Source organism: Rhopalosiphum maidis, chromosome 1 (genome assembly GCF_003676215.2).
Source record: "Rhopalosiphum maidis isolate BTI-1 chromosome 1, ASM367621v3, whole genome shotgun sequence".
Lineage (NCBI taxonomy): Eukaryota > Metazoa > Arthropoda > Insecta > Hemiptera > Aphididae > Rhopalosiphum > Rhopalosiphum maidis.
In genome coordinates this window covers 52260048-52277244 of record NC_040877.1, presented here as the reverse complement: position 1 = coordinate 52277244, position 17197 = coordinate 52260048, and the positions used below count along the sequence as shown (strand labels likewise).

Sequence of the window (17197 nt, the reverse complement as noted above, 5' to 3'; positions counted from 1 at the left end):
ATAAATAGTTAAACGACTAAGAATTTGATCAATTTAAATTTAGGAATGTTAAGATTTTAGAATATTAAAATGTTTAACGTTAGATCCTTCATCGGATTACAAAATGTAATATCACGATTACCTACAACCCAGTAAGTAAAATATTTGTACAATGTTGTGCTATTGTGCTAACAATCAGTGTTTTGAATCTTACTTGTTTTTTCATATATTAGTAATTAAATTCTAACTTTTTATATTGTTATGAATTTCTATTAATTTTTTCAGAAGACAATTAAAATTAATATATCCTCATTTCTCAACTGTACAACCAGTGTCAGAATATAAAATTTCTGATGAAGGTAAGGTTTTGTATTTTTAATCAAATGTTTTATTTCTTAACATTTAAAACTATAAGAATAGAGAATAGGTTTTTATTTCTCATAGTAAATAATATATATACATATATTTATTATTAAGAAAGAAAATTAAAAATAACTATGAGATTTTTAAAAAAATCTAATTTATTTGAATAACAAATGTATATTTTATATTTAGATATAACTAGATTGAAAAGAAAATTTGCATCACCTCGTAATATTATTTCAAACTTTTATAATCAAGTTGAACGAACACAAAACATAAAAACAGGCTGTCATTTTGGTTTTAACAAGAACAAAAAACATCAATGGAACTGTAAATTAAGTGTCCAATGGCCCAATCCTATTGTATTTTCAAGTGTGGCTACTACCAAAGCCAAAGCTGGAGAAATAGTGTCTTTAAATGCTATTCAATGGTTACAAGTAAGATTTATTAATATGATTGTAATTTTTTTTTTAACAAATGCTTTACTGAATAATTAAAATTATGATACTTATTCTTGAAATCTTATAAAAAAAATTTATTTTATCTTTAGGTATTTCCCTATACAACCATAACTAAAATTATTCTTATGTTGATGTTATGTTAACTATTTAATTTATTAATACTAGTTTTAGAATATTAAATAATATGTTTGTTATTTTATAATTTAAATTGAGAATAAACCATAATTAGAAATTAAAATGTTATTGTGTATTTAATCAATAAATACTTATACTGTTTCAGGATATGGAAAAACTTGATCATTCAGGAAAGCCATTAATAGTATCGAATAAACAACGTATAGATGTAGCAACATCACCAATTGCTTCAATAGATTTGAGCGAACAAAGTGTTAAATTAATTTCAAGCTTAGTACAAAAATACAATCAGGTTAGTTATTTTGAACAAAATAATAATTAATTAAATATTTAAATGCCTTGGTTGCTTAAAACACATTAAAAAATACACTTATTTTTCATAGGAAATCAAACCATTAATAAATAAAGGAAAACTAGCATTAATTGAAGATGACGAAAATAATGAGGGTAAATTCTATTCTTTAATTATACCTGCTTAATAAATAAAGTAATAATATGTTTTATTTTAGATGATTTACATTTTGTATTGCCTTCATTTTCACATTTTGACTGTACAAATCGAAACGAATACCTTTATAAAAAAACTACACAAACATTGTCTGGATTAGTTCAATTACCCATAGACAACTATGAGTATGTTTAATAATATTTTTTTTTTTTTACAATAATAAACACTATATTATTTTGTATCTATATTTATATTATTAACATTTTAGATTAGACCTACTAGAAATGATTGAGAATAATCGAATAACTATTATAAAAGGAGAACCAGGGTGTGGTAAAAGTACTAGAGTACCTAATTTCATTATGAAAAAATGGAGTCAAGAAAAAAAAGGAAGTGAATGCAACATTTATGTTACTCAGCCAAGACGAATAAGTGCACTAACACTTGCTAATCGGGTTGCTGAGGAACGATCAGAAGAAGTATATATTCTATTAAAAATAAAATTTAACTCATAAATATAATTAGACAGATAAAAAATATTATTCAAATTTCTAGTTGGGCAATGTAGTTGGTTTTCAAGTACGATTGAAACAAATTTTGCCCAGAAAACCGGGCTCTATAGTATTTGCATCTAGTGGCATACTGCTTCAGAAATTACAAGCAGACCCTGGACTGAGAGAATTTTCACATGTTATAATTGACGAAGCCCATGAACAAGATATAAACACAGAAATATTGCTGATGCTCACAAAGAATGCATTGCAGTTAAATGATAAATTGAAATTGATTATAATGAGTGCAACATTAAATGCCGAGCACTTTCAGAACTATTATGGTTCCTCAGCTACAACTATTGAAATACCAGGTTTCACACATCCTGTGAAAACGCAATTCTTATCGGTACATTATAAATGCTAATGGGTTTGGATGTTTGGTATTTTTATATTGAGATAATATTTATTATTTAATATTAAATTCCAGAAACAATTGGCTAGAGAATGGGGTATATATGATACAACTGTCGAAGAAAATGGTAAACCTTATTGGAATCCACAACTAGCAGCAAACATGATAAAATGGATACATAAAAATAAATCACCTGGGGCTATTTTGTGTTTTGTATCTGGTTGGCAAGATATAATTGATGTAAAATCACACTTTTTGTATTTAATCATTTGAATATTTTATTTTATTAAATTGTTGTTTGAATAATAGATAAACAAACTGTTACAACAAAGGCCTCACAATTTTGATATAATGTTTGCCCATTCTAAATTAACACCTGAAAAACAAATAGAAATCATGAAACCTGCAAGTGATGGAAGACGAAAAGTTATACTAGCTACAAATATTGCTGAAACTAGTATTACAATTAATGATGTAGTATATGTAATTGACACTGGTATGCAAAATATATCTAGGTAAGGTTTTTAATTATTAATAATTTTGAACAGTATATAAATAAATTATCTTATTTAGTGATGGTTAAATAAAAAATGCATAGTCTTAATTTTTATACAGATGTATTTTCAGTTTTAGATTAATAATACAGCAGTGAATTTTTAGGATTTGTAAATACTATTAAAAAAATTAATTCAATAAAATCTATATTTGTTTAAAAATAACTAACTATACATTTATAGTTTTTTAGTGTTACTTATGTGCAGGGCTGGGCAGTAACTTAGATACTAGTATTTAAGATACGTATCTTAAATACAATTCTATCTTGTATCGAGATATATAATTTGAATGTATCTTCTATTGAGTATTTAAATACTTTATTGACTTGTATTTAGTATCTTTTTATGATTAAGATACTAGATACATTCAAAAATATGTTTCATATTTCATTTATATATCAGTTTTCCTAATTGTCCAATAAGTAATAATATGTTTTAACTGTTTTAAGATTAAATTAAAGTAACTTTGGAGTCTGACAATAATATTATATCAGCGATATTTCATATATTTTTTATAGACTGTAAATCTTTTTACCTATTATTTTGTTTGTCTATTATTAGTATTATTATTTTAAGCGTATCAAATGTCATTTTAAATTATATTGTTAATGATCAATACATACCGTATTATTATACATTTATAAGCTATAATATAATATAAATGATGTATGATAAAATTTAACGTAAGAAAATTGTATCCAAGGTAAATTAAGAAATTAATAATTATAAATAAATATATTAAGTATATTGTATCTTATACGTATCTCAGATACATGTATCTTGTATCTAGTATCTTTAAAAAATATAGTATTTTGTATCTTGTATTTAGATATTTTTTTTGAGGTATCTTGTCCAGCCCTGCTTATGTGTAATTGTAAAACAGAAATACTTTATATACTCCAATCATTAAAATATATTATGATTTTAATTACTGAAACAATGCTTATTTTAATTTATAATGTTTTAAAATATATATGTTAATAATAATTTTATAGCTGGAATGCAGAGAAAGGTATTAAGCTATTAGATCGTTGTTGGGTCTCTCAGGCTAATGCAAAACAAAGGAGAGGTCGCGCTGGAAGAACTCAACCTGGAGAATGTTACCATTTATACACATTGGATCGTTTCAACACTTTCTCTGAGTATCCTACACCAGAGATTCAATTAACTCCTCTTGAACATACTATTATTACTCTTAAGGTAATTATATACATATATCATACATATCTTACACTGTATTGTATACTACAAAATGTCTAATAATTATTGTTAATATTATCTAGATACATAGCCAGGATAAAGCAAAGGTTGTATTGTCCAAGCTTTTGAATTCACCTAGTTTAGAAACCATAAATATTGCCGTTTCAGAATTACAACTTCTTGGGGCATTAGACAAAGAAGAGAAACTAACAGCATTAGGAAAACGAATAGCTGCATTTCCATTTGATCCTTGTCTTTCAAAAGCTTTAGTTCATTCTGTATTTTTAAAGTGAGTAGCAGTTTTTCATTGAGTTATATTCTATGATAGTTTGGTTGTTTTGTTAAATTATTTATGTTATGATTAATGTCAATAATTAATTTTAGATGTCTAGATTCTACACTAACAATTATTACTTATTTATCAAGTAATGTGAACATATTTAGAGAAACTACTGCAGCCGATTCACGAAGTATAAAAAAGAAGTATTCAACGTGTAGTGATCACCTGGCTGTGGCAAAACTATTTTCTGAATGGAATAGCACACAAAACCGTTATAATAATAATAATAGTAATACTTCATTGTCAAATAATAATCTTATACTTATAAACAGTGAGTATAAAATTTATTTAGTTCATTACTATTTTTATTTTTTTTTTTAAAGTGTAGGTAAATGTTGAGTGTCTTAAACATGTTACATAAAATTTTTTTACAGAATTAAAAAAATTATTTACACAATATTTGTATAATAGTATGCTAATTGAAGATAAAGACATGAATAATTTTAATTTAAACTCAGAAAAATCATTAGATCAACTAATACCAGCTGTACTAATTTCTGGATTTGGAAATTTAGTTTTTAGAAGATCATTTATGCGAAGAAATGGACGTTTAGATTATTCATTTATTAATGAGTATAAAATTTATTGCATTTATAAACAATTTAAATTTGATTACAATTATCATTTTAATTTTAATTTATTTATTTAGTGCTGGAATAAAAGTTATACAACATTCAGAAAGTGTAAATTATAATAAAGATAAAGAAAACGAGTTATTAACTTACTTTAGAGAAGGTAGATCTCTTGACCATGATGTTGTAATGCTTAATAAATCTTCATATGTTCCTCCAATATTGGCTGTATTGTTTTTTAATGGCCAAGCATCATTTAAGCACGTAAGTTTATTGTTAGAACAGTTTAACATACATTATTTTTGATTATTTATTTTACATTTCAAATACATTTTTCCTCAGGATGGACACAATAATTGTTTAATATACATACAAAATGGAAAACGTGTTAATATTTCTTGTTCTAAAGGGTGAGTTCTATGTAATATAAAATTAATATAATATAATTAAATTATTTTTATTACTTTTTTTTACATAGTTATATTATGCTGTGTTAAGTCAGCTAAGAATATTTAACTTTTTTTATTCTTAGTTAACCTAGTAATACTATTTCTGTATTCATTTGGTATCTTCATCATTCTATTATATCTTAAATCATAAGCTATATTCTGGTTTATTGCTTTTAGATATCTGGCAATTTCATCAATCTAACGAATCCTATGTGCTGGGACCAGTACTCCTTTTTTATTAATTGTCTATCTATTTTCTATGTTTATTCAAAACTCCAAACCACCTTTTATTTCTGTTTTATGCTTGAATGTTTTGTCTGTTGTACAATTTGTGCAGTCCTTGTTTTTCCTCTTATGTTTTTCTCAGTTGAAGCATAGTCAGGGCCGCATTTAGGGGGGTTAATTTTTTGAAGCGGCTACAGTTTTTAGGAGCAATAGTAAAAAGGTACAAAATGTTGAATAAATTCTAATAATAAAGTAAAACAAATAATTTAATTATTTAAACCTTTTTAACATTTAACATATTCGAGACGAAACACAATAATAGAAAAATACTTTAATCACGCGCTGAGCGCGTTACAGTATTTTATAGAAGTAGTAATAGGAACAGTATTTTAATTTTCTAATTAAAATATATAGGTAAATGGTTGGCTCCATGTGGACTGTGGAGCACTGTTTTTAATTTATTTTTAAGTGATGGCAACAATTGCATTTTCTCTAGAAATAATTTCTATTGACTTCTAATTTTGTTTCAAATATTTTGGATATTTCTCGTGAATTATATCTAATTATATTTTTATAAGTTTAAATCTACAAAGTATATTTTTAAATACACATATAACATACGATTAGTTTATATATACACATAATAATATATGTTATATATTTAGTAGGTACTTTTTTTTTTTTTTTTGGTGGTAATATAATATATGGATATAATTTAATAGGTACTAAAGTTATTTTATTGTTATTATTATGAGATGTTAAAATAAAGAATTTTTTTGTTTCAATAAATTATTCCTGTTTTATAAAATTTGAAAGTAATTATATTAAAGTGTACATTTTCATGGGGAGGGGACAAATACCCAAACATATCTCGCTAAAATACGCCCTAAAGGGAGGGACGGTGTGCGATTTAATTTGTACCTGGCGCCAAAATTTTAAACCCGGCCCTGAGCATAGTCCTATGTTCTAAAATATTTTTAGATATAAAAAAAGAATATAATAAAACATTTCTTTTTTTTCAGTGATTGGGAAACATTATTATCATTGAGGAATGTAATAAGGAGTTTTATTGATTTTCTAATGGAGACATATGGACATTATGAAATTAATGATCAATCTTATGATGATATTATGAATTTTCGTGATTCCATGTGTTCTGTTTTGTGTAAGCTTGTTGAAAAATAATTTTTGTTTTAAGTTGTTTATCTTATAGTTTTGTAAAATATTATTAGTTTATAGACATCTGTATTATGATATATAATTTTTTTTATATAGAAGAATTCAACATGCATCTCGTGCAATTTGAATATAGTACATCCTATATTTGTATAGATGTAATTCATTAATGTTATTTGTATACTGAAAGTAATTATTATTTTTATTATTAAAAACAAGATTTACACAAAAACAAATTGATGATAAATAGTTAGTGTTTATTTTATACTCAGTAAAATGTAAGAGTTACCTATAATTGCCCATAGTTGATATATAATTTTGTGGATTTATTCTGCAACTCAGAATTATAAGATTTTTGAGTGGATTGCATGTTACAATATTCAAAACATTGTTTTTATATTAAGTTGTACCTATGCTGTTAATATGAAAAAATATATTCAATGACCTGTATACTGCTTGGAAAAAATAATAATAATATTGCTTAGAATTTGATTTACTAAACAGTGTTTAATGTATTTATTAAAACATTAATTGAACCATATATATATATGCCTTTCATTATTAAATGATTTTTTAATCATTGTTAAATGTTGTTGGCAAAAAAACATTTAAACAAACTAAAAATGTACCGACACTGAGCCTTCTTCAATTCAACATTTATTTTTAAAGTATTTAAATTATATTGAATAGTTATAATTTAATAGTATATACTATATGTACAAAACACACACACATACACACACAAACTATTGTAGGTATAGAAAAATAACATAAATATTAATTTTATAAGTTTTAACATTGGTCTATGGTATTAATAGCCATAGCTGCCATTGTATTTATTTTTAGTTTAATAAAAAAGATCTTTTAATCATCCACATAAATCAATATTATTAATAATTAAAGTCGTAAGGTCTTATGGCTTATACAAATAAATAGAGCTTGGATATAAGATATTAATAAAAGGTCTATTGTCTAAGATTAGTTTTTTTTTTCGGTAATTTATTGGTAATTGATTTAACTAACTTTAGCACAGATGCCAATTTCCATTAAATATTCTACGATTAAGAATATGATCACATTACCAGAATCAAGTATCTATTAACTATGACTAATATTTCTATGACTAGAATACATACAAATTTAATAATTTCCATTGTTTTTAAGAAAAATAAAATAATCAAGTTGAAAGTTGAAACACGTCATATACGGTTTATATTATCAGAATATGGTCAGGTGTCATTGTAGATATTAGAAAACATAAACATATAATATGTATTATTGTTCTGCGGTACCTTTGACCTTATAAACTAAGAACTTAGTTTATAATGGTCGAAGAGCGGTATACACGATTTAAGATCTATTAATATATTATCCTAAATTGTGGTTGTAGTGTGGTACACTAATGCTGTGGTATTATTTATGAGTGACATGCTTAGATCATATGATATGAGACATGATATTGTTACCTACTTATCAGTTTCAAATTTTCTTATCATTCTGCAAAATAAAGTTAGTAATTCGCAATTCGTATTTGGGATAGCCGTTTGGTGTGCCGGTTGTTGGGTACAAAAAAATTGTTGTAATATACTAGGTACTAGGTATACGTATTGTGAATTTTATTTTTTTTTCACGTTAAATAAGTCTATTTCTCTATTGATATTTTTGTCATTTCACACGGATCAATATGTTTGTGACAAAATGTTTGGTATGTATACTCTGGTTTTGTAATAGTTGTCTGTTAATCGAATAGGTCAAACTATAGCCGTTGAGTAATATAGTCATCGATAATTGAATCTCAATCATGTACTGAAAATTGAATTAATGTTCAATTATCTTGAAATTGTAAATTGCACTGTCGATGAAATGTTAGGGATATGAAGTTTATTGGAATAGTATTATGTTTTGTATTAATTTTAAGCAACAGATAATTTAAGTAAACAAAATATTTTAGGTACCAGTGGCAGATAATGAAAACAATTTGGACCAGGAAAACTATTTAACTAACTCAAATTTGTTTTGTCCTGGATATATTTAGTGATTTTATTTAGGGTTTATGCATTCTTATTTTTAAGTTTTTTTACAACATAATGCCCTCAAATTAGTAATTATTATTCTAAAACTCATATTTTGCATTAGTCAAAACAGAATCTATTATTTAATTTTTTTTAAAAATGTACCTATATAGTTTTTCTTAATAAACCACTTTTATTTTTAATAATGTGAATATTGAATAATGTCTTAACATCAATATCATTCAATATACTTTTTTCTATAACCAAAAGCAAGAATGTCTATTATTTAAATGAATATGGCCCACTTCTCATCGGGAAAAGTTTTGATATTTCGCTGACATTGTCTGCACTGGTTAGATTAATAATAGAATGTATCGTTTAGATGTGTATCAAATACTTATTAAAATTATAAATTTTTAATATTTTCATTTTTGTAGGCGCAACATTTTTTTAAAATGGCTAGATTACAATCTTTTAAATCAGCTAAGATCTGCACACCATCCGTTCGTCATTATGGTAGTGTTTACGAACCTGATTATTTGGACATGTTGAAACCAGACATTCCTGAATATGAGAAAGTAAATATTCAAATCAAAGGTTACGACTTCGCAATATTAGAATCGTTTCAAAAACTTGTGCACACTATTGCTGAAAATATGGACCTTGAAGTATCTGATGGGTGATTACTAGTTTGATTAGTTTTATGAAGTTTACTAAAATATAATATCATCTGTAATATTCTTTTAGCTGGGCATTACCTCCAAAAATAATAAATGTCAAACGATTTATTGCCAATAGTGAGAATGTAGAAACTCAATATACATTGAATGTTTATGAACGCAACATACAAGTATGAACATAAAGTGTAATGTATTATGTATTTTTTTAATCACACATTATCAATTTTTCTAGGTGGTTGATATTCCCAGTACTAAGCTTTCCTTACTTATTGAGGTAGTAGAAGACTCATTGCCTGCCGGTGTTAAGGCATCAATTCACAGGCACACAGAGGAGCAAGAAACACTCAGATATATACCTGACAACGAACTGAAAACGTTGAAAGTACAATTAGAAGAAATGGGTGGCTCAAGAAAAAAAAAGTGAGTTTATGACTTACTTTTATTGTTAAATTTTGTAACATTATGTAGTACCTAGGTACCTAAATATAATTATGTTGTAAGTAATATAACACAATTTGTGAAATTTTAACTATTGTATTTTTATTATAATATTCACTATAACATTGTTTGTATTCATAAACACATTTCATATGCGATCTTCTAAGACTCAGTTGCTTTCAAATGAAAAAAATATGAAAATCACTATAATAATGACTGATGCTTATGTGGTAAAATTGAACACCCAAAGGCTAAGGAACACTGATAATTAAATACCAAAAATTATTTGTGAACTTTGAATATAGCTTTGAGATTCTAATATTATATGGTTGGAACTGAATTGTATAATTTAAAGGTGAATAAATAATAAATAAACCAAATATAATCATTTTGAAATGTTTAAAAAAACAAAATATTTATAACCATTAAAAATATAAAAATAAATAATAAAATATATATTAATTACAGAAGTAAAAAAAAATAGTGTAATATTGGTACAAAAATAAATCTTTTATTAATAACTAAATTTGGTGTATAAATGATAATTGAGTTATCTAAATAAACTGTATAACAATAGTAATAATTAAATTAAACATTTTTAACAATAATATTATAAAAAATAAAATATATTTTAACAATAGTATATAATATGGCATTAATTTGGTACAATTGGCAAGAAAAATAATATAAAAGTTTAAAGGTATATTATATATATTTCATAAAATAAATACCCAACCACCTTAATGAGTATTTATGTAACTTATTTCTTATATGTAGTCATAAATATATTAAAATTAAAACAGCATTGTATTTTGCTTTATAAACACGTATGTGCTGACACATAAATCCAATATTAAGTTAATCCATAAAACATTGATATAAATTTAGGCAGTCTTTATAGTTTACTTATAATACATTTGTTTACTGTATAAATACAAATTTTTTTGATGAAAAAAGATCATACAATACCAAAATGGACAACTTTAATAGTTTTATCAGGTTGTGGTTTAGTTGAAATTTGACTTTGTTGATTATTGTTTTCTAAATTGTTATGCAAATTTAATTATTAAAAAAATATATATGAAAATATACAATTAGAAAAAAATAAAATTTATTAAGTGAATATTTAATACAAACCTAAATGGGTATTTTGAGTGAGTAATTGCTGTTCAAAAGGATATTTTAAGTGTGGTACACTGTCCAATGAAGTTGTTGGTAGCTCTATATTTTTTGGACGAACGTGGTCAATATGAGAACCTGTATACTATAACAAAAAAAAAACTCAAGTTAAGTAAACTAAAATTGATGGTTTAGTTTAAAACTATCACATACTGGTACACTAATAGTTGTAACATTATTTGGGGATCTGTTATTTGAAATTGACGGAATGAATAATGTTGGGGAAGAAGTTGCGAGGGGCACATTTGGCAAAGGTGGTCTTAATGAGCTTGACGGGGAATTTGAATGACAGTCTGTGCAATCGCAATCAGACGACTGACTAGAATGTGAATCGTCTGATTCGGATGACACAATTTGATTTGCTTTCTCCAACGCCATGGTTGCCATAGCTCTAGTGCCAATCCCTGATTTCGTTGCCCAATATAGATCCATAAATAAATCTCTGTCATTCAAATCAATGGCTAAACTATATGCTTTTTCATAAAGCTCATATCTAAAATTAACAATTTGTTAGTAAATTATTTCAACATTAACTGTTATTAACAAATCCCATTTATAAGCACCTCACTAAATGATGAAAAAAACGTCGTGCAATATTTCGAACAGGTTCAAAATATTCATGTTTTGCATCTTCACTCAACGGTATAACAGGTTGGTAGTAACTACCGATTGCAGATTGTAGTTGCACTGTTAGAAATATAATATAAGATTATTACAGAACTTGATAATAAATTATATTACTTTTCAGTAATTACTAAGACAAATGATTACTTAATAGTTAATAGTCGAATTACCTTCTCTTACGGGAGTAAATGGCAATCGAAACAAATAATTTGTAATTTGTTGTAAGATCGTTAAACACAGTGGCCCTTCAGAATGCCAATCTAGTCCCAGTAGAAAGTTGAGTGCATGATCAACATCATTTTCATTCAAGTACATGGAAACCAATTGATTTACACATAACTTCCCAACGCCAAGTACTTTAATGGCAATCACAGGGCCCCTAAATGCATAATATAAATAAAAGGACTAAACATATTAAAAATATTCGTACTTTTCAAACACGAGATGAAGAACGGCATCAGATTGGTTCACAGGGTGTTTTGTCATTTCATATGGCATCCATTTCATGAAGAAGAGTTTTTTGTTCCCAACTTTGGATTGAACATCTAACCAAACTAATGAACTTGCTTCTTCAGTCAATGGTTGTAGACGAATGCATGACAAACATGAATCATAACATTGTATTCTACCATTGCTATCTGACACAGCGATCATATTACCATCTGGATGCCAATCCAAATACTCCACAGGCTAGTTAATTTCAAATATATGAGTATTAATAACAAATACTTTGTATTCAATATATTTATTTTATTATAACTTAGACTTTGACACTATTTTGTTGTTTTATACACTGCTATTTTGTATGACGAGTATTATTTATAAGTTTTAATTCAAAAGTTATTTTATAATTTGATATTTTAAAAAAAAAGATTTTGTAACATGACTAAAGTCACTAAATTAAGTTAAAGTTCACTAAATAATGAAGAATAACTTTCAACAATTTTTAATTATGAAATATTATTCATAAAGTTTAAAAGATAATAGGAAACAATGATAATAATTATTTATAAATACTGGTTTATCCTATGTACAACTAAACTAATTTAAGAACTCAAAATAAAATATGGTTAACACAATTTAAAAAAACATTAATGATAAAATTATAAGTATGTTAAAATTTTATAATAAAAATTAATAATAATATTATTTATTTTAATGAATGTCAAAAGTTGTCTTTTCAGTAGTAGTTTATCTAAATACTATCTTTTTATTATATCATGAATGTTTTAATAGTAGTAAAATAGAAATAAAAATCAATCTACTTACAAAAGCAGTTTTTACTGAACATGTGATAGATAATTTGAAATCGTGGATAAACAGTACAGAATTGTTGTATGAGAAACATATACGCGTGTCATCTTTGTTTAACCACGCATTTACTATGGTAGCAGAACACCAATCAAATGGACTTATTGTCACTACCTTGACTAGATGTAATTTTGTATTGGTCACTTCAAATGTACTAAAATCGATACGAGAATCGTTGCAATTCTGATAAACATATAACATTATTGAAAAAAAATATATGTATATATATTTTAATAAAAAAACAATTCACCTTTTGTTCCAAAATGAATATAATATTTGATATTGTTTTACTAAATGATACAATGATAGGATCTTGTTTTGTATGATAATAGCAACAAAGTTCTAGCCGAGGCCTAAACAAAAATATGTATTAATAAAATTCTTAAATTACAAGTTTGATATTTAATTTAATTTCCACAGACTTTACGCCAGTACAACTTAAAAGTATAATACGAGTGTAAGATTTAAAGTATATGCTTATTTATTATGTCTTACCCAATGATTTTATATACATGGACATTAGCTCTGTGTTCATCTTTCACCAACGGATTCCACGGATAAACTTCATTCAATGATGACTTGGACCACGTAGCCACCATTGTTGCGGATACATTGAATGTTATTTTTCGTTCATTTTTTCTATTAGTAATAGAATTGCTGAAATCCAATAATCCAATTTTTGGATCTAAAAAGGACCATTTGTTCAGTGTGCGATCAAATGAACGTCCAAAATGTATAATGCCTAATTTGTGATCCAAAAAAGAGCATAACAGTACTTGTTTTGCATACGATACTGAAAAAGAATATATTTCATCTTAAAATTCTGTTAAACAATGTAATGACTCATGACATACCATTAATTAATTGTTCACATTGAAATTTTGATTGCAAAAATTTATCTGTAACAATTTCTACTATATCACAAGTAACAGGATCAAATGTGACAAATATGGTTGATCCATTACTAACTATAAACGCAATTTTGTCTTTTTTTATCCATTCAACAGCAATTACATGATGATCGTTTAGTTCAGTCTGAAAATCGAGGTGTAAAATATCAATTATTCGTAAGACATAGAGATTTATAGGTTACTCACTTCAAAATATTTTAAAGAATCTCTCAATTTCAACGGTCTCTTATTAGACACGGACCAATTACATCCACTTGCTTCGACATAGTTTTTCTTGATGATCTTGTCTGTAGACGTTTCCGTTTCTTTTTTCTCATTATACCTACACAGACATCATAGTATATGAATATTTAAAAATTATCTAAAACCGGGTACCACAGAAACGTAATTGAAATTGTCGTGGATCGTGCGAGATCGACCAAACAACAACTGTTCGTACGTACTTGAAATGACTAAAATCTGTATAGCTGATGTTCAGATCGTTTTTCAACGTCCAGTAGTGACATTCACAGACGAATGTAAGCATTACAATGCTTCAGTCGAATAAAATGTGTGTACACGTATTGTTCATCTCACGTAGTGTTCACGAATGGAATGGATACACATCATACATGGGATTGCGTGAATAAGCAGCGAAATGCTAATTCAAAACGACGAGTAATAATTAATACGCGCTAATGCGAGATAACGATCGGTGATTGCAGATTTTTTTTTTTGGAGAAGTGGAGGAGCGTTTCGTTCACTTTACAGTTATTTGAATAATAATAATTACTATTATTGTTACGATTGTAGTTGTTGTTGCCAAAATAATTCACCCGTTATCGGTGATTTAATCACTTATCTCGAAAGACTAATCAACAAGTAGCACGGAAAAGTGAAAATGGTTTTTGCTGCCACGTCCGTTATTTTATACTCCAAGACACAGATATATTGATAATAAGGTGAGATAAGGTTTATTATCTATAAACCTTGTCGGTCTTTAAGATTACTCTTTTTAATTCGTATCACAATTTTTTATGTTCATTTTTTTAATGGATTCGTAGATTTAAGATAACCCGATAATAATTGTGCATTCGTGCTGCGAACCACGGTCTTAGGAGCTGTATTGTTCGTATTACTACACGATATTACACGATGAGGCTTACGGATTATCTAAGAGACTTTAAGAAAGTAGGAGAATTGACAAAAAAGTATGCGAATTTACCGGATTCGTACATCAAGCGTAGCATGGAAAGGGTAAGTGCAAAAGTAAAGGAATATGAAATTAAATTAATGAAAACATTTCACGTAGATTGTATGGAAAACGCCACAAAACAATCCTCGTTACTTGCCAAGGACAGTTAAAAAGAAAAGGTATCATTTTAGCGAACACAGGCCTTGGTCTATGCCATTTAAAAGTCAAAACAATTTTGGCGATTTAAAGCCAAAAGTATTTTTGGAACCAATCAAAGAATGGTCAATTTTTAAAGGAGATAGGGTTAGTATTAAAAAATTACAGTTTATCACACAATCATAGAAATTCAAATTGTGGATGTTTCATTCATAGGTTGAGATTTTGGTTGGACCTGATAAGGGAAAACAGGGAATTGTTGGACATGTAATCCAAGAACGCAATTGGGTAATTGTTGATGGTTTAAATTGTGAATTAGAAGAAGTTTCTCACTACAAAGGGCACTTATCAATGGTTCAAATGAAAGAAAATCCACTATTAGTCACTAGTGAGGTTGCATTGGTAGACCCATCAGACTTGTGAGTAAATATTTTCCTTTATTAATCAAATTAATAGATATTCTGCTCCATATAGTTAATTACATTAATATTTCTTCATTTTCAGGCAAGGCTGTACTGTTGAATGGAGATTTACAGAGACTGGTGAGAAAGTAAGAGTGTCTTCCAGAAGTGGAAAAATAATTCCAATCCCATCATTAGCAAAGCAAACTTATGATTATAAAACACCAAATACTTATAAAGGTAAATACCTGTTAATGTCTGTTACTTTATCCTACATTTATAAACCAAATTAATTACCATGTTTAATATTAGATTAGCATAAATTTTTGTTAACTATTTTAAAGATATATTATTTAAATATTAAAGTACTTTATAGTCTGCTAGAGTTTTAAAACAGTAGTTCTGACAATTTAATTATCCAGTTATGATATTATGAATAGCAAATGCATCATATTAAAATCACATGCATTTCTTACTTGTTCACCTCTTTACTTTATGAGTGCATTAATAACCACTACCTAAATAAATCATTAGTGTTAATATTATTTAATAATATTACACTATTGTACATAGAGTGTATTGTGTGAGAATGCGCCAATTCTGTGCATCCTCACTTGACATTCAGTCATAGCTGAACTGTTTTTATAACAGTGTCCATTGGACATGCACAAAAGAACTGATTTTTGTCAGGCCGCAGTCTTTTGTAGGGCAGAGTATAGAAGCATTTTAAACAATTATCTATTTTTATTTTGTTGTTCGTTATTAAAGTCAATATTAATTATTGTTTGTACATCTTTTGATGTACATTTGATTATTTGATTCAAACTATTGTTTTAAATGTTTTAATGTTAGTATGCTTTATTTTTAGAATCTGAAAAAGATACTACAGCAGATGATATAAAAAAAATAACTTTTTCACCTTTATTGAAAACATTTGAAATGGATGTCATGGATGAAATGGATATCAAAGAAGATAGAGTGCCAGCTCCGACTTATTGGTATTGATTGTGTAGAATTGAAGTAGTATAAAATATGTTTTATGATATATTTCTGCATTTTGTGTTTAATTCATTTAGTGTAATGGCTAATTGTTACTGATGATTATTAATTATAATTAATGTAATATAAACTTTTTTTTGAAATTAAAGTGAAGTTATAAAATATGTCTAAATTGTTTCTGATAATAAATATGAGCTTAATACTTGGTGTACATTACATATAATCAAATTCAACATAAATATTTACAATAATTATATCTATTATTTGTATTTATAAATTAATAATATTGTAGTATTTCAAAGTATTATTATTCAATATTTAATATCGATTAAAACTTATTTATTATAAAATTTTATTATATAGCACCTAATTGTAGTAACAAACCTGGTTAGGCAAGTTCTGTTTAATAAGATGAACTTTGACAAGGGGCTCCAGGGTCAATATTATTTTCATCTTCCTTAGACTGATTATTATTTATAATACTTCACATGAACATAAGAGGTA

General features: G+C 26.5%; 4 protein-coding genes across 4 annotated transcripts; 3 read left to right on the top strand and 1 right to left on the bottom strand.

Moving 5' to 3' along the window:
- Positions 1-69: 69 nt before the first annotated feature.
- LOC113561138 (ATP-dependent RNA helicase DHX30-like) lies at positions 70-7258 on the top strand. The gene is made up of 17 exons (XM_026967375.1): positions 70-131; positions 265-338; positions 535-779; positions 1084-1230; positions 1322-1385; positions 1448-1571; positions 1655-1865; positions 1942-2286; positions 2368-2532; positions 2602-2807; positions 3842-4046; positions 4130-4335; positions 4431-4657; positions 4761-4959; positions 5036-5222; positions 5301-5368; positions 6655-7258. The coding sequence occupies exons 1-17, from the start codon at positions 70-72 to the stop codon at positions 6815-6817; spliced, it is 2898 nt and encodes a 965-aa protein (XP_026823176.1). The 3' UTR covers positions 6818-7258.
- Positions 7259-8299: 1041 nt separating this feature from the next.
- LOC113549107 lies at positions 8300-10029 on the top strand. Its single transcript, XM_026950268.2, has 4 exons — positions 8300-8513; positions 9258-9499; positions 9568-9670; positions 9733-10029. Exons 1-4 carry the CDS (start codon positions 8493-8495, stop codon positions 9922-9924), a joined length of 558 nt encoding a protein of 185 aa, XP_026806069.1. The 5' UTR covers positions 8300-8492; the 3' UTR covers positions 9925-10029.
- A 566-nt stretch (positions 10030-10595) lies between these two features.
- LOC113547931 (WD repeat-containing and planar cell polarity effector protein fritz homolog) lies at positions 10596-14774 on the bottom strand. Its single transcript, XM_026948522.2, has 12 exons — positions 14407-14774; positions 14150-14285; positions 13907-14087; positions 13548-13845; positions 13303-13405; positions 13011-13235; positions 12172-12431; positions 11912-12120; positions 11681-11804; positions 11271-11610; positions 11076-11202; positions 10596-10979 (listed from the first exon to the last, which is right to left on the bottom strand). Exons 1-12 carry the CDS (start codon positions 14487-14489, stop codon positions 10897-10899), a joined length of 2169 nt encoding a protein of 722 aa, XP_026804323.1. The 5' UTR covers positions 14490-14774; the 3' UTR covers positions 10596-10896.
- Positions 14775-14950: 176 nt separating this feature from the next.
- Positions 14951-16857, top strand: LOC113548630 (probable 39S ribosomal protein L24, mitochondrial). The gene is made up of 5 exons (XM_026949600.2): positions 14951-15199; positions 15255-15440; positions 15510-15712; positions 15798-15934; positions 16563-16857. The coding sequence occupies exons 1-5, from the start codon at positions 15098-15100 to the stop codon at positions 16697-16699; spliced, it is 765 nt and encodes a 254-aa protein (XP_026805401.1). The 5' UTR covers positions 14951-15097; the 3' UTR covers positions 16700-16857.
- The last annotated feature ends 340 nt before the right edge of the window (positions 16858-17197 follow it).